Source organism: Rhododendron vialii, chromosome 12a (assembly GCF_030253575.1).
Source record: "Rhododendron vialii isolate Sample 1 chromosome 12a, ASM3025357v1".
NCBI lineage: Eukaryota > Viridiplantae > Streptophyta > Magnoliopsida > Ericales > Ericaceae > Rhododendron > Rhododendron vialii.
In genome coordinates this window covers 9,402,439-9,424,449 of record NC_080568.1, presented here as the reverse complement: position 1 = coordinate 9,424,449, position 22,011 = coordinate 9,402,439, and the positions used below count along the sequence as shown (strand labels likewise).

At 38.0% G+C, this 22,011-nt stretch overlaps 2 protein-coding genes across 6 annotated transcripts; one reads left to right on the top strand and one right to left on the bottom strand.

Moving 5' to 3' along the window:
• The first annotated feature begins 1,395 nt into the window (after positions 1-1,395).
• LOC131310531 (cytochrome P450 CYP749A22-like) lies at positions 1,396-4,003 on the top strand. The gene is made up of 5 exons (XM_058337599.1): positions 1,396-1,764; positions 2,087-2,310; positions 2,458-2,690; positions 2,825-3,203; positions 3,473-4,003. The coding sequence occupies exons 1-5, from the start codon at positions 1,488-1,490 to the stop codon at positions 3,902-3,904; spliced, it is 1,545 nt and encodes a 514-aa protein (XP_058193582.1). The 5' UTR covers positions 1,396-1,487; the 3' UTR covers positions 3,905-4,003.
• Positions 4,004-4,552: 549 nt separating this feature from the next.
• LOC131310530 (uncharacterized) lies at positions 4,553-12,728 on the bottom strand. Of its 5 annotated transcripts, none has more exons than XM_058337594.1 (6): positions 12,514-12,728; positions 12,262-12,369; positions 9,521-11,178; positions 7,374-7,496; positions 6,542-6,691; positions 4,553-5,093 (listed from the first exon to the last, which is right to left on the bottom strand). In XM_058337594.1, the coding sequence occupies exons 3-6, from the start codon at positions 10,925-10,927 to the stop codon at positions 4,959-4,961; spliced, it is 1,815 nt and encodes a 604-aa protein (XP_058193577.1). In that variant the 5' UTR covers positions 10,928-11,178; positions 12,262-12,369; positions 12,514-12,728; the 3' UTR covers positions 4,553-4,958. The 5 variants fall into 5 exon arrangements, with proteins under 5 accessions (XP_058193577.1, XP_058193576.1, XP_058193581.1 ...); XM_058337593.1 differs by having other exon boundaries at positions 12,262-12,408; positions 12,514-12,639; XM_058337598.1 differs by lacking the exon at positions 12,514-12,728 and having other exon boundaries at positions 9,521-9,769; positions 9,950-11,178; positions 12,262-12,498.
• Between the last annotated feature and the right edge of the window lie 9,283 nt (positions 12,729-22,011).

Below are 22,011 nucleotides of genomic sequence, written 5' to 3'. Positions count from 1 at the left end.
TTAACATAAGACTTTGCTCGATTGGATCCCCAAATTATTCAAACTTCTAACTCAAAATTTCAATTAATTTCTTTCTGACAAACGTGCCCAAAATCATTTTCACATTCCGATTTTTTTTTTTTTTTTTTGGAACAAACGGCAATTTCATTCCAAAACCCAGAGGCATTACAAATAGTCCATCACAAACGGCAATTTCATTTTTACATTCCAATTTCTAGCGTGTACACAAACCTAGCACCTAATCCAACGTTTCAGAGCAGCGATTTTCCAAAATTTCATCAAACAAAACAAATATGTAAGATGGTGAGGCATGTCTCAGCCTCTCAGGAGCATTGTATATATAGAGTTCACCAAAGCACTGATAAAGTCCAAGCAACAACAAAAAAAAAATTGTAAAATGATACTCTCTCCTTCTCAACAAGAGTATTTGGACTCTAAAATGAAAATGTAAGAAAATATTTTCTTGTCAAGAAAAATTCAACATTGTTTGGATGAATTAAAAGAACTAATTGATATTTAGTAACTAGAAATATCAATTTGATGTTCGATTATTTCATGCATTAGAAAACAATTTGATAGCCACCCACCAGCACTAATTCAAATGTCCTTTTCAATATTCAAAGCCTTCTGGCCACCACTATGAGATTAAACTCTATCAAAGACATTTTTTTCTCTTCACGTGCGTAGAAAACTCAACACTTTCACCACAAAGATTCCAACCCAATATATAGACAGCGGACTTTTTTCCTTATACAATGAGGTGTGCGAACCAACTTACGTGTATTTTGGCTAATCATTTAGGCTCTACTTTTAGAGGTTAGGTATTGGGTTCCGTTCAGCTAATCGTCTCCTATATACCGATGTCTCTACTAACATACGGATGCTATTTCGATGGGGACCCCCACAAGTGAGTCGTGGGGTTGGTCCTTACTGATGCTATCTCTGGCAAAAAGAAAGACACACACACACACACACACACATATATATATATATATATATATATTTATAGAATTCTTCTTATAAGGACCTTAAGTGCGGACCTCCTTTGTCAATCGAATTTCGATGATCCGAACCGTTCAATATGTGCAGAACGTGATTTCAAGGGTACCTGCAAGAAATTGACAAGGGTACCTGCAAGAAATTGACAAAAAATATGATCGGGAAGTGCTTGATTTGTGCAGTTTTTTACTGAACGGTTTAATGAAAATTGCTCAGATGAAGCACTTTCCAGTCATTTTTTTGTTGATTTCAAGCGGAGCCCTTAAAATCACGTTCTGATCACATTAAACGATTCAGATCATCAAAATTCGATCGGAATCTATGAGGTCCGCAATTAAGCAAAGTAAGGGATCCCTCGTAAGAAGGGGACTTGTTATCTATATATATGTCTATATCTACGACACTTGAGCTTGTGGCCTAGTTTATTTAAAGTTCAGAGTTAGGAAAGATAAGGCTGTGTTTGGCTGTGGAGGCAGGGGATCATCGCCATGATTATAACCTTCATTTCAACTAGTCTCTGCATCTTTCTACTAGCAGCTCTAGTAAGGTTCTTGCACAAGGTATGGTGGACCCCGATTCGAATTCAACACAAGATGAGGTCGCAAGGAATCAAAGGCCCTCCTTACAGATTTCTCCATGGGAATACCAAGGAGATCATCCAAATGGAAGAAGAATCCATGATCAGCACTACTCCAGTGGACTACTCATCCCATCATATTTTCCCAAGAATTATGCCTCATATTCATGCATGGAAGCAGCTATATGGTACCAAATTCTTTCCGATTTACCTCTCGATACCGTTCCCTAATTCTCTGTTTCCAAATGATCATGTCGTATGTTTCAATATGTTAGTACGTCGCACCATATGATTGGAATCGTGAGATATGAAAGAGAGATCGATACCAATGCATCGGGTTAGAGAGATCGAGATATATATTTTGTGACACACAATCTCGTTCCTTAGTCTTAAACAACAAGTTTATATTGTAATTAGGAAGAGAGAAAGGAATACATTTAAAGTGCTTCTCAGATGACTAAGTTTAGCTGCTGCTTCTTTTTTTTGGTTTTAATTTACCTATTGGAATAGGGAAAAACTATTTAATCTGGCATGGTTCTCAAGCTCAATTGGTTGTCACTGAACCTGAGTTGGTTAAAGAGATACTCAATAACAAAGATGGAGCATTTACTAGACCAAAGGTCGATGTTTTGATCAAGAAGTTAGTAGGAGAAGGAATCGGGGCAGCGGAAGGAGAAAAATGGTCGAAGCTACGCAAAATAGCCAACCATGCTTTCTATGGAGAGAGCTTGAAGGTAAACAGTTCACTTTTTCAGTAATATCTCAACGAATTAAATTTTTAGATAGTGTTTAGTGTGGCATTATCACTTCATCTTGTGGACTATGCTCTTGTAGCATAGTTACTTTAAAAAAAATTCAAAGATGGCCCTCGATATACGCAGGGAATGGTTCCGGCGATGATTTTGAGTGTGGAAGCAATGCTAGAAAGATGGAGAAAACACGAAGGAAATGAGATCGAGGTATATGAAGAGTTTAGGCTCTTGACATCAGAAGTTATTTCCCGGACAGCTTTTGGAAGCAGTTACTTGGAAGGCGAGAATATGTTTCGCATGCTGATGAAGTTGGCAACAATTATAGCAAGGAATATTTTGAAGATTCGCTTTCCTGGCATTGGGTACGCTCTCTCTCTCCTAGTACTCTTTCATTTTGAGAGAGAAAAAAAATTGAAAACAAAAAATTTCCAGTAAGTTGTCTTAGTAGCCATTGCCAAACTTGTCTCTATGTCAATTTATCAACCTTTGTTTGCAGAAAGATTTTGAAATCACACGATGACATTGAGTCGGATGAAATAGAACAAGCAATTCGAGATTTGATTATTGGAATGATAAACAGAAGGGAAGAGAAAGTGATGAGGGGAGAAGAAAACGACTACGGGAGTGATTTTCTTGGATCGCTTATAACGGCTAATCATGATCCTGATGAAAGGAATAGAATCTCAGTTGACGAAATGGTGGGAGAGTGCAAGTTTTTCTACCAGGCTGGACACGACACCGTAAATGGGGTACTAGCTTGGAGCCTTTGTCTTCTGGCAATCCATACAGATTGGCAAGAGAAGGCAAGAAAGGAAGTGATTGAACAATTCGGCCGAGAGAATCCGAAACCAGAGGGCATTGCAAGATTAAAAACTGTAAGGATCATTCAACTCTGCTTATCGTCCTATATTTTCTTGTGAGAATTGTATGACAAAGTAATCGACCCCAAAGCCGGCCAAGAAAGTTATATGTATGGATGGCTAGGATTTTACAAATCGTACCGGTAGAATCCCTTGTAAAAGACCCTGAGCTGTAGCTCATGTGGTCGTGAGTGGGCACTGAGGTGCCAGTGTGTGACGTTGGCTTGCCGCAGTAATCTTTTGTACTAAATTTTTATCTTTTTGGTCTCCTTTTGTCCTTGTAGATAAGCATGATTCTGAATGAAGCTCTGAGGCTATATGGACCAGTGCTCACTTTGCAGAGAAGAGTAGAAAGGGAAGTCAGACTGGGGGAGTTTATTATTCCAGCCAATACAGATTTGAACATCCCAGTTATGTCCCTCCACCATGACGCTGAAATATGGGGACGAGACGTTCACTTCTTCAAGCCGGAGAGATTCGGAGAAGGTGTGGGCAAAGCAACTAATAACAACATCACAGGATTTATTCCGTTTGGTTTCGGTTCTCATATTTGTGTGGGCTCAAACTTTGCAGCAAACGAGTTCAAGATAGCACTCTCGATGATATTGCAACGCTATAAGTTCGCCCTCTCTCCAAATTATGTTCACTCACCGTCGTTCCTGAATCTCACGATTCGCCCGGAGAAGGGAATTCGAGTCATACTCACGAAGTTGTAGTTTTTGAATTGTGATGTTTATAATAGATGTAGATGATTGTAAGATATACTACTACCGTTGTCTTACAATGTTAATCTGGAGAGTTTTAATTTCTTTCAAGGACGTGCCTTTAATCACTTAAATTCAAGTTCGTCAAAGGGAACAGAAACGATTATGGCCATAGGGGGAATATAACAAGGGGTCTGTTTAGTGAGAGAAAACTAGAACAGTAGAGAGAGAATGAGATAGAGTGAGATTGAGGGTAAAAATGTAAGGTGACTCAAAAGACTTGTGGTATTAAAAAGAGGGAGTCGTGGGCATTATATCTTCTCTTTTTAGACTCTTCCTGTCAACATGAATGACTACTTCAAAAAATATTACGTGAATCTAACAAAAACTCAGAAAAAACGAACAAAATTGCCCCATCAAAAAATACCAAAAAAACGAGAAAGAATGGGGCAACCTTTTTTTTTTTGGACATCCAAATTAATATAAGATGTCTCACAAGCACAAGTACATGTCATATTTGAACAAATCTACAAACACAACTACGGGCACAACCAATTGAAACAACAGGTGATTGTAGCACTATACGATGGTGATTGCAAATCAATAACCAATCACGCACTTAGAACGCTCGGTTATTTCTCGAAGTTCGATTGCACAATGGACTATAACGTGAACTTTTTCCATAAATATAACTTCCGCAGAAGCAGAAAAGTAATAACAATCAAAACAAGCAAGAAATGCACAAGCAGTATCATGGACTTGCACAATCTACCACGAATACAGAAAGCAGCAGTTGGCACAACCAAAACCTGCATTTATTTTAGCCTAAAACTCCACCAGGGGACACCCATGGGATCAAAAATCGCTGCTCCATCTATGCATGTTAAATTACAACAGATGTACATAAAACGAATTGTTCTACAAAGCGAGTGGAAAAAAGGCCTTTCTCCATCCTCTGAGAGCGGACTGAGTAAAAAGTGATGACTTGTCTTCGAGAAAATCTAAAGCACGGGAGGCCGATTCATAACTCTATTGTGGATTTACTGGGACGCGTATATGTTAAATATTATGACAAAAACTTCTCCTTCATTCGTGAAATAAGCTTGAATTTTTCCTCGGCTTCGACCAGCTGGCGAAGGTCAGACCCAGAAGCTCTGTCTGGGTGAAACCTTAACAAAGCTAGTTTGTATGCTGCCCGAACCTGAAACAGTTTTTTAAAGCCCAATAAGCAAGGAGAAAGATCTGGAAAGAATCACAGTAGATAGAGAATACAAAAACAAGTACAATCATGCTCACAAGCCTAATGCCAATCCACATACGTAGTGCCCAACTATGTTACGTAACTCTCTTTTTTTATGGGGGGGGGTACATAAGAGGGCCTAGGCCCGAAGAAACAAAAACACCTGATTCGGTAACTCAACGAACTCCAAGACCATTGTTGTCATTGCGCAAAGCCTCCAGCACGTCTGATGGCGCTTGATCAAGCACTCTTAGTAATGTATGAAGCAGCCATGCCGAACACTGAGCATTTACATTAGAGTATGGGATATGTAGCTGACACTTATATTGGAATTCGCCCAGGAAGTGTGTTAGGAGTTCAAGCTCTCTCAAATTACAATTCATATAATCCCAATATTACGCTTATGCATTATATGATACAGAAGATCTTGTAAACTCCAATCTTACCCAAGAAATTATACAATAAAGAGACTTCACAAAATATGGGTATATTCTGACACTTTGACGCATGCTCACAAACTTCACCTCAAGTTCTTCTCGGTATATTATCTCAACAGATTTGACAACGTGAAACTAATTTGGTGAAGCTGACCAAGTAATTTAGCCATTTAGTTACCCTCTTCCAATAAGAAATTGTCCCTAGAAGTATGCAAGCAAAGTTTGGAAATTCTAGGGAATGGCAGCTCGTGTTGATGATCAACAATGACTCAAATGTGATAATAAAAAAAATAAAAATAAAATAAAAACTCCCTCCACATACACATCCCTAAGTTCAACAAGCTAATGTTCCAAAAACTAGGCCAAAACACCAACTTCCTTCTGGTATTGTCATCCAGAACAATGGCTACACCATCCAATCGTCAGTATCCAAGAGTGCAAATAGATCATGGAAAAACTAAACCAGAGATTACAAAAGGAACAGCCGGGCAGGCAGGACACGCCAATAAAAAGGATGATAAAAGCAATGAAAATATCTGACTTCATGACTGCAAGGAATCATAGTTGTTGTCAGGAACATTGAGCTTTCTGAGTCATAAGAAAATCAAGGCAATTCAAGTTGAATGCAAAGCACGCAAAGGCATTTCAAGACTAGGTATAGATAGATCATATATTGGTTCAATGAGATACTTTAATCACCAAAGCTAGTCTCCAATTGCTCGGCCATTTTCACCACTTATATTTGTTGAACCACTAAATTCAGTGTTCTACAACAAGGAATTAATCAGCGATTAATCACTGATTTATCACTGGCAGGGCCTATCCGATTAGGTCCGACTAACGTTTAATCGCCGATTACTAATTAATATGCACCGCTTAATTGCCAATTAATCGCTCGAAGGTGACCGACCACCCGACTAGCGCCTAGCGACTTTTAGAACATTGCCACTAATATCAAACTACTTATCTCACCTCTTGTGGTGGTGAATGAAACCCACCACCCACTTGGATTCCTAAGCCACGCAACAACGAAGCCATATCTCGACACATAATTTCCAATAGTTTAAGCTCCTTCCTAACTTCAGCACGAATTTGTTCTTTTAAGTTCATCTTCTCTTCATCCTACAAGTAAATAAAAGCAACATTAGACCATGGCAAACATGTACCCATCTCTTGATAATCGAGATGGGGATGTTAAAATGGATGTCTTTTAAGACTACAAGAGGAAATTTGAAACAAACCCATTCATAAAATGCGAGGTATAGCGCCAAGGAAAAATGTTGAGAGAAAATAAAGTAAGGTAGTTTGGTCACATAAAACCAAAGCAGATTAATAAGATCCCAGTGAAATGGACAGCTACCACCTTGAATGGGGGAGGGGGAAAAACAGAAACCAAATCTGGAATCAGGAAATTGTCCAGAAAGAGGCTATGATTTCAATCAATTTCACATCACAAATAGCCCTTGACAAAACATAATCACGACAAAAGGTTTACATAGCAGGCACCAATTGATTGGAGGTTTTGAGAGGGAGAAAGGAAATCGTCAAGAGAAACCAAATCTGGAATCAGGAAATTGTCCAGAAAGAGGCTATGATTTCAATCAATTTCACATCACAAATAGCCCTTGACAAAACATAATCACGACAAAAGGTTTACATAGCAGGCACCAATTGATTGGAGGTTTTGAGAGGGAGAAAGGAAATCATCAATATGTTCAAATAATATCAAAGCTAAGGCAAAAGAATGTAACAGAAGACAATAATTTGTTGTTTCGGGGAGAATAAATGTAAGAATCTTGCATACCTGCTTTTGAACCTCCCGTATTTCTTCCACCCGTTGCTTTTGTCTTCTCTCCATGTCTAATAAACGCAAACTTTCAGCTTTCATCCTCTTCCGCAGCAGCCGCAATTTTTGTGCTTCTTCAGCCTGCAAAAGACCAAGCATATCAACTGCCAATTGATGGTTCATCCATTCAACAGCACAGATACCATCATAGGTCAGGCCCTGACGTACAAAAAGTTTCACTCGTAGAAAGCCTGAGTCAGTACCATTTCTCTTCTTTTTGAACAGCAGTACCATTTCTCTAGCATGCAGGTAAGGGTAAACCTAGGTTACCAGAAGTAAAAACAAAACAAAACGATGGCCCCAAAGTATGAGAAAATTCTTCTTATGTTTGGATGTGGATGCGGATGTGGATGTATGCACAAAAAAGAAGTGGGGAAAAGGTTTGTGACAGAGACAAGTGGCAGCAACCTGTTAAAGCGTACAAGATGCGCAGAAGAGATGTTCGTTTTTAATTATGTCTTATGGGTTTAGACTGATTTTAGAAGTCAAAAGTTAACAAGTTTCCTTATTTACATTAGGGAGGCTCTAGTACATATATAAAGATGCAATGCCTCAATAATAAGGGTAATGAATATTACAGAAAAAACAGAGCTTTACAGTCTCTTTGACGGACTCTGTGATGCAATCAAACATTAGGTGTGATGCCGAACACTTCTAGGAGCGACTCCCAAACCTTTCTTCTATTCTTCTCTTTTTATTCTTGTTTTCTGTTTACAATCGGCCCTTTTACTGTTCACATAGTACTATCGACAGCCCCAAACTACATAAATTAGTAATGGAACATTGCCAAATCACAGCTCTAAAACCCTACTTTTTTGTTTCCCTTACAATTCCTAAAATCCTGCCATTCTCCTACATAAATTAGAACATGAAACCCTAATACATGTAAGCATATTTATGTAAGATTACCAGACGGGTGACTACCACATCGTGATGAATTTGAAGTAAAACACCTTTAACAAAGGGTTGACACAATATACCCACGTTATTAGGTTATTTCCCAAGAAAAGATGCCTTTCTGATAATAGCCAGGGAAAAGCGTTTAGTAACATTTTGGGCTCTTACTGCAGGTTAATATCTTCCGACTGCTGCATATCCAATTCTTGCTTGTTTGGCCATGCATGAGCCCTTGTGCTACACAGCCCACACTATAAAAATATATATATTGACATTTGTAGCTTGTAGCGAATTTGTAATCCGAGCAACTAGATCGGCTAAACAGAGATTCACAAGCATGCAGCCGCAACAGAGCCATAGCAGCACGAAGTGGTAGCACAACAGCTGTTGCAGCCTGTTCTGGTCCGTCGATCCCAAAATTCAGCGTAGTGGCAATATTGATATGCCTTTTTCACTATATTTCATTATTCAAATTTCTTCTAAGCACCCCTCCCAATTTTCCTTCTAAGTTAGATCTCACATCCTAAGCCAAAAATGTACAAGTTTATTGCTAGACCTTAAACCCCAATAATACTTAGAAAGGGGAAAATATGTCATTGCATATCTGAGTGCCTGTGGACAATCGCAAATTTCAAGATAAGTATCAATTTTCCGAGTGATAAAGAAGAATACTTTGAGTTAGGTTATATTAACATAACTCAACTAGACTTGTCAAGAGATGCTGCTAAACTGGACTTCTTGTTTTCGGATAGCACATTGGAAAAACCTTCGTGGGGTTTACAATTTCAAAAAATTGTGTCTAGGCTTTGCTGACGAAGACTAACCAAACCTGAGTCCTGAGCTATGAACATGCTTTAGTAACTCGTGCAACAAATGCAGAAATACATGCTGAAGGACAAATTTCATATCTTACAAGTAAATTAAATTTATTGCAGATCTTGATTAACTACTTCGTGTCCTTAACTCCTTGTACTATTTTTAAGATTTCTAGATAATGCTCTAAACCCATGCAACAACAAAGCAGAATAAAATCCGTACTTAAAACCATGCTGCCCTCTCGTGGGTATTTTCAACACAAAGAAAAGTTGATAGACAGAAAAGACTCAGCTACGCAGTCAAACTCTATGATCGTAAAAACCAGGAGGACAACACGTAATTTTGAAAACAAACCCAATGCTATAATTAGCTAAGATATACACTGGCCATACTTGAAGTTGTAGCTCTCGCTGCCTGGATACCCATTCTTCCTCTACTGCTCGCTTGTATTCATCGGTCTCCTTAAGCTTTTCCCGTTCGTTAATTATACAATTGTCAACAGCATTCACAACATCACCATCTTGAGCATGAAATGTAACATCCGGTTCTTCATATAGATGGTCAGGCATAAATTCCCCAGATAATTCCCTTGTCCGCATTTCCCGTTCGTTCTGTGCTTCTTCCTGATAGCAACCGTTTTTTCCTCTTAACTCTGGCTCTCCGAAGGGTGGATCTTCACAGTAAGTTCCCCCTGGAACATTTCCAACTGCAACATCCATAACGCCAACATTCTGTCTTCCATCCGATTGCCTAATATTGTGAAATGAAGGTTCTTCATCTACTGATTTCTCCTTATCCGGAGATATACTAATTCCACTTTTGAATTCATTAGGAAAATGAGAACTGGAACTAGGAGTTTGCTCAATATTTTCCTCTCTGCCACCACCACCAACTTCCTTATCAACTGAATGCTGGGTCCTGAAGTAGGAACCCTCTTCATCTGGTAAATTATCTTTACTACAACCAAAGTCTGGGTCAACAGTTGGCTTGGGATTTGACGTACGATAGTCTGCATGCAGGGTATGTTCTCTATCAGGAGAAAATCTATTGATAGTATTGACTTGTTTACTACCCGGTTCATCACGATAACTGGAATCACCAGACGGCTTTCCTTTGTCAGAACTGGCATTGCTTGAAATAGGAACGTTTGCTTCTGTAGGTTGGTTAGTGATGTTTTCTACTTCAACATCGTGCTGAGTACCATTACGCAACTCAGAAGTAGAAACCTGATCACCTCTACCAAATTGACCATTGCGCACATCAGATTTTTTCTTCATGTTAGCTTTTTCCCATTGTTCACGAAGCTTTCCAAAGGAGTCTTCCATAACCTCACAATCAGGAGAATCATTATCAGATGAATAACTATCACCATAACGATTTCCGTTGAACACTTTTCCAGAATAGGTCCTTTTGCTCTTTGATAAATTTAACGGGGGAAATTTTTCTGGAACAAATTGACAATCATCACCAACTTCATTCGCTGAATTTTGATTGTCGCTTGAGGCTGGGGAAAATCTCCCGCTACAGGAGGTGTCAGAATCATCATCATCATCATCATCAATGCAGATAACAGTAGTCCCTATTAGACATTTTTTCCCTTTTCGCAGCACGCCACCTTGTAACTTCTGCTTTAGAGACTCGGGCACATCGACAATAATTACATTATCGAAATCATCACTATCAACATCAATGAGGACAACATTATCAGCTTCCCACTTGTTCTTGCACCTTTTCAATGTCTTCCTCCCAGAACAAGTTCTGGATTTAGAATGAGCAACAGATTTACCTTTCCCACGCATTAGTCCCAGCAGAGAAGGACTGCAGACTTAAAGGAGGTATCCACCTTGTTAAAACAGATTCTCCCCTTGATTGAATAGGTGAATATATGCCAGAAATTCTTTATTTCTGAACAGCCATATGCCAGAAATTCAACTCTTCAGATAGAACTGAATACAAAAAGGCCTTGCGTCCTTGTAGACCTGGAAGGCCAAACGTACCTAATCCCCACCACAAACCGCACGCAGTAATGAAAATGGAACAGAGGCGAATCCTGCATTTATGCATCACATTTTTTCAAAAAGTTGGAAAGAAATTCGTATATTTTGGCAGAACAGAATATTTCATCTGGAGCACATCAATGAGAAAGAGGTAGTAAAATCTAGCCATCCATTCTGACCCAACAAAGAAAAAAAAAACAATAACTAACTGAGCGTACACAATTACTTTGTTCACTTCATCGATGACCTAATTTTCATCATATTTCAAAGTTTTAAAGAAAATAGAAAACCAAAAATGAAAATGAAATGAGAGCCAAACAGGTCATAAAACAAGCAGTTAATAATTTTCACATTGTTGGACGGTTGGACCGAACAAAGTAAAAAACCAATACCTAACCGAGTCTAACCCCCAATATCCAATTGCTTAGTTCAATTCGGGTAACTTAACATTCATACTATACAAAGCCCTAATAACCCAATACACCATGCTTATACCACAAAAAATCATGCAATTTTCCAAACCCCAATGGAATCACCAAAAGCAATACAATCCCATTTCAAAAAACTAAAAAACCAATACGAAGTAAAAGCAATACAATCCCAATTCTGCTTAGCTCAATCCCTGGCGTAGCACAATTGCTTGGCTCAATTGGGGAAACTTAGCATTTCTACTAAAAGAAGCCCTAACAACCCAATACAACACAGCTCTATCACAAACATTCACGAAAATTTCCAAACCGTAATATAATCACCAAAAGCAATACAATCCCAATTCAACAAAGTAAAAAAACCAATACTTAACCTAGTATAACACAATTGCCGCCTCAATTGGGGAAACTTAACATTTATACTGAAAGAAGCCCTAACAACCCAATACAACACAGCTCTATCACAAAAATTCATGAAAATTTCCAAACCCTAATGGAATCACCAAAAGCAATACAATCCCAAATTCCCAATTCAACAAAGTAACACAATTGCCTATTTCAATTGGGGCAACTTAGCATTTATACCATAAGAAGCCCAAATAACCCAATACAACACACTTCTACCACAAATATTCACGAAAATTCCCAAACCCTAATGAAACCAAATAAAACAGTAAAAACCCATTTCAACAAGAGCAAGAGCAGAACCTGAAAATGGGAGATCTGTTCAATTCCTGCCCGGAACGCCTTGATTTACGCGGTACCAGTGATTTGTGGGTTTGTTGGAAGTATTCAGGATTTATCCAAAGAGAGAGCCTGCATCGGAGGGTTCGCCGTTAGGGAAGGGGGGGAAAACTGACCATAGAGAAACGTGACAAGTTAAACCCTAAACAACGAACAGAAGAGGGAAGTATAAATGAACTTTCAGAAGCGAATTTGTAAGTGAGAGATGGTTGTTACCTGCTGCGAAGGGCTGGTTGGGATGGAACTAGAGAGAGAGAGAGAGAACAGCGGGCAAAGCAAGAGCGTGTTTGAGAATTTTGGGCGAAGGGGAAATTCTGGAGTATTAATTATAATTCCGAAAACAAAAATTCTAGAAACTTGCGCACAACGGCTCTCCACGGTAGTCAAACCAGATTAAAATGAAAAAATGAGAAAAAGAAAATAAAACAACCCGGCTACACCCGATTTGGACCTTGGGTAAGGGTCTGTCCAGTATTCTTCCAACCAGTTCGGTTCAGTTTTTTATTATTTGTAGACTCTTCCCAGATCTGTGAAGCTTTTTCGGACTCACAATAATGATTGAAACCGTTATTTTTTAAAATTCACCGAACATTTATCACGCCAAAAATCACGTTGATTAAATATTGTTTGATATAATATCAAAAAATGCATTTATCTCTAAATAATTATGTCAAATGGGCTCCCAGGCCTTTTTTCATTCAAACTTAAGCCATGATGACTTTTTCTAATCCGAAAATAACCTCGTTCAAATCACTTAATCTAAACCGTCAGAACTACTGTGGCAGTTATACTTTGGGCAAAGTGGTAACTTTACAAACCCAAACACCTCACCCCACGTTTTCTTTTCAAAGCCCGTAAAAACACCCAAAACAAAAATTCAGTTCCCTCCAAAAATCCGCTCTTTTTGTTCTTCCCCAGAATCCCCTCGCACAGACAATGACATGGAAAAGGGAAAATCACTTTTAGGTTGTGTTCGCTAAGATTTCTTAAAAAATAATTATTTATTTATAATTCTTAAGGTGAAAAATTAAAGTATTTATGAAAATATTTTTTTTATAATTTTTTTTGCACCGCTCAAAAGATATTTCAGTAAGTCTATTATTTTTAAACTTAAAAATTACAAATAAGTATCCTTAGCAAAAACAGGGCCTTAAAAAGTAAATTCCATTAGAGGTAAGCTTTGTGTATATATGGAGTAGAATATACTACTGGAATTAGAGTAGATTAGATAAGCTTTTGTAATTATGTAAGAGAGCAAGCATCAGTGTACGTGCGTGTATTTATCATTCACAAAGTTATTTCTCTTCTCCACCTCTCTCTAACCACTGCTAATCCAAATAGTCAAATACCCAACAAAAATACCTCTAATGCTGAGCCTCTAATTGTACATATTTTTAGTTTTTTTCTTCTCGGAGAGCCGGAGACGTTTGCGGCTATGTAATAAATTTCATATCCTCCATCTTCTGAACACACAAATTTCTTCACGCCATCGGCACCACCAATTGGTCCATAATGATTAGCCATTTTAATTTTATATTTCTTTTTAAAAAAAATTCAACTTCTTCTTGCTTATTGTTTGTTTGATCAAATTTTGATAAAATATGCAAAATTCAACTCGCGCCCCAACTTCTGGTCGTAAATCATAGTAATATTATTTCATAGCTACTTCTTGCTCCTGCCAATGCCGCTGCACTTAAATGCCCTTGTTTATCTCAAGAAAACAACCCAAGTTTAAAATCTCCGAGTCACTCCAGTAGCACAACTGCTCCAATATAGCCAAGAAAGAGAGATTTTCAATCCACGGGTTATGCGGATATGATCAACATGCTCGCCCAATTCCCCACTAATGATCTAAAAATCGTTAGGTGCTATAGTCGGACGGTCAGTCAACTTCAAGCTTTGAGGCTTAGTAATCGGCGCATAACAATTAGTAATCGGCAATTAATCACCGCATAGCAATTAATCGGATATAGTCTGATAGGTCCCACCAGTAATTAATCACCAATTAATTCCGATTTTTAGAACACTGCCGTCTATGTCAACATGGTTGGTGGTCTACCCTATGAGGCGGTGTTTAATTATATATATATATATATATTCTGTTTCGTCAAAAAAAACAAAAACAAAAACAAAAGCATAGATATTTGAGAACCCGTGTGATATCGACTCGTCCAGTCGAAAAGGGCCGGGGTGTTTCGTGCCCAGATTTTTGGGCTCTGATTTCTGGGCTTGATGAAACTCCTCACACACTTCTGAAGCAAATTTTTTTCACGGGGGGGATAAGTAGGGCCCAGTATAGGATTTATGATCTTATTACCGGGATTTTTTTTTTTGGAAATGATATTGGCACTCCAAAAATTGATGCAGGCACTCCAAAATCAAAAGAAAATGGCTTTGGAATTACACTGATTTTGGAGTGTCTGCATCAATTTTTGTAGTGTGAATATCATTTCCCTTTTTTTTTTGGTACTTCAGAAATTCTATCTTATTACCGTTGACCGGAAAGAGCAATGAGCACACAAATTTTAAAACACAACTCTAGACGCAATTGTGCCTGAACGTTGGATATAGTATTACGTTGAATGATTCAAACATAGCTGTGTTCGGAATTTTGTTTAAAGTTACGCGTGTGCACTCTCTTACTATAAAAGACTAATCCACAGAAATAGTAGTTCGTGTGAGGTGCAGCACTAGCAGCCTTATGCAGCTATGCTTGTTACGCTTTTGATGCGGAGCGGAATGAGAATGGTTTTGTACAGTCGAAGAAAAATCATATGTAACTCAAAAAATTGTGACTTTTGCATTCGCAAAGTCACGGTCTCTACCTAAGTCACGGTCTCTACCTATGAGGGGTCGAACTAAAAGGAGAAAAATTGCAATAAAAATGAACTTTTGAATTTTTTAAAGCATGTTAAAAATAAAAATTCATAATTTAATTAAGTATACTAAAAAAAAAGTCATGACTATTAAAATGGCAAAATGTGGTGTTTTTTGTTTTTGCTTTTAAAAAAGAAAACTTTAAAGTGGCCATGAGAGTGTTATTTCACTTCTTTTTTTGTTGGGATTGTTATTTCACTTTCCATGCATGCGGCAAATGGACTCACAGTCAAGTGGTGGACGCCTATACTTTTTGCACTAGGTGAGGGTTCAAACCCCACCAGCTTCATTCACCGACTAGTCCAGAATACAATTCTATTGATAATAATACATATTGAATTACATGATTCGAAATGAACAAATACAAATATGCGAACCGAATCCTGCACTTACAAAACATCATTAGGAGCAGTCTTGGTGAACCAAACTAGCATTTACCTGTCTCACACTGTCACACAGAAGATTGAAATTTCAAACTTTAGTGCATGGAATACGAAACTTTTGTACCACAATAGAAATGGGACTGATCTCTTTTACCAAAAGAAGAAAATTACAGTAGTGAATATGAGGAATAAATTCAGTCTTCACGGGCTTAAAATTAGCCTAAACTGCGGGCCTTTGAGCTGCCCAAATCAAGTACAACCATGAACATACAAGGGACCGTTCAATTGTCTCGAGAGACCCTCCACGTACATTTTTCCCAATTTCATTTCACCGAAATTCCAACAGGTACTTCAAAAAATCTAACCTTGGCCCAGTTTTTTAATATGCATAATATTACCAATGGATTATTAAATTTGACACACTATGGGCCAATATGGGTGGCTCAAAAACCATGGCCGAAAAGCAAAACTCTCACATCACCTTCGTTGACTTTTGTGCTTGCCAATGGATTACTAGAATATTATTAAGGCCCGTTTCAAAATACCTTTTTAAAAAATAGTAATTAATTATTTCATATTTTTAAATTTAAAAATAATGTAAATAAAAAAAATAAAATTTTTTTGCACCGTATAAAAGATCTCGATAAAATCTATAAACAAGATTCATATTGTTAGAAAAATTATTTGCATAAATACATTATTTTTTACCTTGAAATTACCTTCTTAAAAAGTACTTAAAATGAGTTTCGAAACGGGGCCTAAATTTGACACCCGTGGGCATGGATCCAAGAAATTTGTTGCAAGCTAGCTGGTTTTTCACAGTACGGTTTCTGGTGTGGTCTTTCTATAGGTTTTTATTCTTTTTTGGATCATGGTCTTTGAATAGTTGACACCTCTTTGCTTTCTCTTAAGGTTATTTATGTCTTGTTTGGATGACATTTTGAAAAAAAAAAATCAAGTTAAAAAATAGTCATTATCCTTATTTTCAATAATTACTTTCATTTATTTTTCCACTCTCGAATCATTATTCTCATTTCTCTCTCTCTCTATCTCTCTCCACTCATTACCTCTTATCTTCAATTATTACCTTAATTCTCTCTCCACTCATTACCAAAAAAACTAAACTCAAAAATTTTCAAAACACTATCCAAACAAGACATTAAAGTTGCATGTTGTAAACGAGCCGAGCTTTGTCGAGCTCGAACTCGGCTCGTTTACTAAACGAGTCAAAAATCCGAGTTAAGTCATTTACTAAACTAGCCTCTTTAATCGAGCCGAGCCATGCTTAACGAGCAGAGCCGAGCTCGGCTTATTTAGTAAACGAGCAGAAAGCTCGAGCTCGGCTTGTTTACTAAACAAGCAGAGTTGAGCCGAGCCGAGCTTAAGAGCTGCTCGGATCATTTACAGCCAAAAGCAACAACAAATAGGATTAAATTACTTATAAGAAAAAAGGAATAAAACGTTAGAAAATAGTTTTGAAATTTATAATTATGCTTGATGTACGAGTGGTAGGTAAAACTTTTCACAAATTTTCGTTACTCTTTTGGATGGAGAGATGTAACTGGAAAAGTAAAATGACTGATTTACACCAAATACGAGGGTTTGACCGTAACATTTGGCACCGAACCATCCCAATTCGAACCCTGCATAGTGAGATTAACATCAAGAATAGAGGTATAAAGTGAAATTTTCATAATGTAATTGTTGGATCCTGCTGTTTTTTCTATAACAGATGTCCAGAGCAGCTTGAGCGCATTTCGATTGATTTTGAGACTCTAAAATCAACGATCTCCGTGAAATTAGAACATGAAACCTCATAGAACACAAACATTTAGTTGTTGTTTTTTTTACTTACCAAAAAAAAAAAAAACATTTTAGTTGTTTTATTGGAGCCCACTGTTACCAAAATTTAGTTTCCGACATTAGTTAACATTATGTCAAAACCTGACAGTTGCTATCAATTACAGTAGTTGGTATTAGTCTACGCAAGGCAATGTCCCGATTTTTATTGGGCATCCCGCCAGTAATTAGTGAAATTAGTCCTCTATATTAATTGATGTACTCATAAGCTAGTCCAAATACTTAAATTATAAATATAAAAAAAATGTCAATATCGACATATGGTAATTTGCTTATCTTTTTGTTTTTCCGGTAAGTGAAAAAGTGTGAAATTAACCAACTAGGGTTAGCATGTGGGGTGCCGGCGCAAGTGGCCTAGCATTATATACCCTTAATGTATGAGGTAGGTGAACCTCTTCTTCTGCCTACCCCCCCCCCCCCCCAACCAACACACACACATACACACTAACGCCTTGTTTGGCTGGGGGATTTGCCTCCGGAGTTGTTCTCCGTCCTCTCCTGTTCTCCCGTGTTTGGAAGCAAAAAAATTTCACCCCGATTTGCTCCTTGATTTGGAGACTTCGGACTTGTAATCCACCTGCGCCCGGATTTGTGAACAATAGGGGTACTCCTGTCGTTGGTTATGCGGGGTTGGTGAATTACTTTGTTGCCCTTGAAATCTCTCGACCCCATCTTCTACTCTGGAACTCTTCTTCTACCGTACACCGTTGTTCGATGGTTGCATGATTTCTCATAGGAAAATGAGAGGGAATAAATAACACAATTAATTGAAAAATCCAAGTGGTACCTCAGGGTGTTCCTCGCAGAGATCATCGGCGTTAGAGAAGAAGGAGGTCGCCGATCGTCGGCGTCAGAGTAATTAGATCGGGAGTGGGCGTGCAAGGACGGTGTGGCCTGGCAGATTAGGGTTTTGGCGAATGGAAGCTGGAGGAGAGGGTTGGGGGGAGAGAGAGGGAGGCAGTTGTAGAGGTATTGGGTTGTGTATCTGTGTTGGGCATTGTATCTCACATCTTTCCCCTTTCTACGTGCTAACCAATGGTGAAGAATTACTGCTTTTTTTTTTTCCTTTTTCTTCCTTATGAAAAGCAGAAGGAATTATTATCCTAGTGAAATAAAAAGGAGCACACTCATACGTATATGGGATGGGTTATGTATATCTCACAATGTTTCACTTTTCAATAATGTTTTCTTAAATTTTTTTCGGAAATTTTTTTATATTAAATAATATGTTTTAATTATTTGTTTAGTAAATAAATTTATTTTATCCCACAATTAATGATAAATATGTATTTATTTTAATTATAATAAAATTGATCTAATTTGTCCATCAAAATAATAAACTAGGGGGCAATTAAGTCATTTGACACCTTATCTCCTCATATCCATCTTTCATAATCTCCTTCTCAAAAAATCATCCAAACCCAAGCTTACAAATCCACCATTATTATGAAGTGGGCCCACCCTTCTTACATATTCTTTCTTACATATTACCTCTCATTCTACATTCACCCTCCTTCTACATCCATCCAAAATCAAATCCTCCATCCAAACAGGCCGTGTAACATCTAACATCTACTAACAATCTCCTAAAATATGGCCAAAAAAAAAATAAAATTAATTCAACTAGAGCTAGTTTAGTTGGCCAGAATTTTTGCATCTCATTAATTAGAAAGTCAGAAGTTTGAATCTTTTCACAAGCGTACGAATATTCTTCCCTTTATATTTGTTGGGATTATTTCTTCCCTCATAGGGCATGTAGTTGGGTTGATTGTGGTCCATTTGATGGAATTATTTATCGTGTTGGTTGAATTGTTAAATTTGATTATCTCGTGAACTCTCACACAATTAATGTAGCGATTCGTGGTTTATATTTTGTAACTCATACATTATGAAATGCTCTCTCCTATTGATTGACAAAAAAAAATTTGTGAAGTTGTTGGGGGATTGATGGCAGAACACACGAATGCTCCTTCTGTTCCAGGAGAAAATTTTCAGTGCCAAGTGGATATGTTCCACGGTGTCCGCTCCGCACTCATGAGCCGTCCAATGCCCTTTTGGATGGCTCAGATTAAAACCTTCTCTCTCTCTCCTCTCACCCCTCCTCTTTCTCTCTTCAAATTTGAGCTCTAAAATCGCATTGGACTGCTCGGATGTGCCGAGCGGACCCCACGTGGTACTTATCCAGCACTGAAAAATTTCTCCTGTTCCAGACCGAACAACCAAAAATCCAAATCCCTCTCATAAAAATTCCATAATTGAATAAGAAACGACGTGGCCAATACGGCGGAGTTGACTGTACTTGTGCACGCACGGGGGGAAGAAACAGAGGTGGCGTAAAAAAATGGGAAAAGTTTACAGTTTATAAGCAGTGACAGTGAGAGTGGGACATATCATAATGGGATCGAATTGGGGATTCCTGCTAGCCGCACTGCAGGGCATGTAAAGTGATCGATTCAGCTATTTATTTTGACATTAACGACACTACAGGGCCTGTAGGGCGCCCTGCTCTACAGCATGCCCAGATCCTATCATAAATGTATAGTTGAGTGATCGACCTTCTTTGAAATTACTAGTTTAATTATATCTCTGAAAATGGGATTTGGTATTTAATGGGTTTTGGGTTACCGATTTATTAGGCTTTTCCATATGGGGTATTAGTTATTAATTGCAGCAGAGATGGGAGTAGATAGAAGAGCAAAGAGGGTGGTCGTATCTCTAGAGAGAGAAAGAGAGAAAGCGACAGTTGACCATTTTAAGTGGCTGCTTCATCTAGGGTTTGTTGTCTTGGATCTCAAAAACTTTTTTTCCGGAGTGCACGGGTAGTAATTTTCTCTCCCTTTGTTGCTCTCGGATTTTTTTTTTTCTTCGCTCATTACCCCGATCTTTTCCTAAAAAGTAAAAACTCAAACAACCCCATAATGTTTGGCTGAGTGAGCTTCTGTGAAATACTAGTAGTTTAATTATTTCTCTGAAAATGGGTTTCGTATTTAATGGGTTTGGGTTGTCGATTTATTAGGCTTTTTCATATGGGGGCAGTTATTAATTGCAAAGATGGAAGTAGATAGAGGAAGAGGAAAGAGGGTGGTCGTATCTAATGGTGCATACCGGCCCCGCTAACCCGTCCATTCCGTTTTTTAAAGAATTTGAGATATGTATTTAGGTTCATTGGGTTGGGTTGGGTTGAGTTGGGTTTTAAGCCCGTTTAGTTAATAAAATGGGCTTAATCTCTCTCAAAATCAAACCCGGCCCGGTCCGATAAAATAGTGACCATGATGTGTATTTATATACATTTATGTATGCTTATCAAATAATATTAAGAAGATAAAAAACTACTAAGGGCCCGTTTCGGAACCGAAATAAGAACTTATTTTTTGTCTAATAAGAAGCCTTGTTCCGGAAAATAAGAAGGTTGGTACTTATTTTGGAAGAATTTATATAGGTACCGACTGGCTGAGGAGGGAAATCGTACCGACGGTCGCGCCAGGCCGTTTCCGGCCACCAGACGGCCGATCCGAGCCGTCCAAAAAATCTATAAAAAAAAAACGAGGGGGCATACGAGAGAATCAACGGTATCCGAGGTGTGTAGGATGTTTGATCCGAGCACCCCTTTTCCGTGTGAAATCATATACATGAAAAAGGGGTGCTCGGATCAAGCACCCTACACACCTCGGATGCCGTTAATTCTTGCGCATGCCCCCTCGGTTTTTTATTTTAGAATTTTTGGACGGCTCGGATCTGCCGTCTGGTGGCCGGAGACGGCCCAGCGCAGCCGTCGGTTCGATTTCCTCCGCCGGCGCCCATTCTCATAGCAACAGTCTTGTTTTTTGTATAAGGCAACTTCAAGCTCAAAAATCATGTGTTTACGCAAATAATTTTCTTATCACTATGGATCTTGTTTGATAGATCTCATTGAGATCTTTAATACGGTGCAAAAAATTTTGATTTTTTTTTTTCATTTACATTATTTTTGAATTTGAAAATGTGAATGGAACTTTTTATTTGGGTTTTGTGGAATGACCCTTCTTATTTTTGAATGAGAAGTTCCAAATAAGTATTATTTTTTAAGAAGGTTTCCGGAACGGAGCCTAATATACCTATATATACACAATATCCCTTTTTTAATGCATACATATACATAAAATCCTTGTTCTTCGTAGAATTATAATTATTATGGTTACAAACTACTCCTGTATTTTATAATAATAAGAATGATTAATTTATGCTTGGACACTGTACTTTACAAAAATAAATGAGCTAGTTGGACGAGCTTGAGAAATGAATATTTAAGAGGGCCAGGTTTGGAAATATTAAATGAAACCCGATTATCAATGGACCAGGTTTGGCCATGCTGAAGTCTCATTATCATCTTGTACAAGCCTCACCCCGACCCGATGTATGTGCAGCCCTAAAGAAAGAAAGTGACAGTTGACCATTTTAAGTGACTGGCTCACATTAATTATTTTACAACCACAAACATTTACACACAAATACTTAGAGAAACACACTCACATTCATACGATGACTCATATACACTACACATTCAATGTGGAACCCACAAATAATAGTGAACGTGTGCATTTGTTTGTAAATGTTT

Bases quoted from the DNA above. Each gene is read 5' to 3' on its own strand.
- LOC131310530 (XM_058337594.1), bottom strand. From the start codon at position 10,927: ATGCGTGGGAAAGGTAAATCTGTTGCTCATTCTAAATCCAGAACTTGT. The intron at 7,497-9,520 runs GTATGGCCAGTG...GGTCTTTTGCAG, and splicing joins AGCGAGAGCTACAACTTCAA to GCTGAAGAAGCACAAAAATT. The intron at 5,094-6,541 runs GTGAGATAAGTA...AAACTGTTTCAG, and splicing joins TTCATTCACCACCACAAGAG to GTTCGGGCAGCATACAAACT.
- LOC131310531 (XM_058337599.1), top strand. From the start codon at position 1,488: ATGATTATAACCTTCATTTCAACTAGTCTCTGCATCTTTCTACTAGCA. The intron at 1,765-2,086 runs GTACCAAATTCT...CTATTGGAATAG, and splicing joins TGCATGGAAGCAGCTATATG to GGAAAAACTATTTAATCTGG. The intron at 2,311-2,457 runs GTAAACAGTTCA...CGATATACGCAG, and splicing joins TCTATGGAGAGAGCTTGAAG to GGAATGGTTCCGGCGATGAT.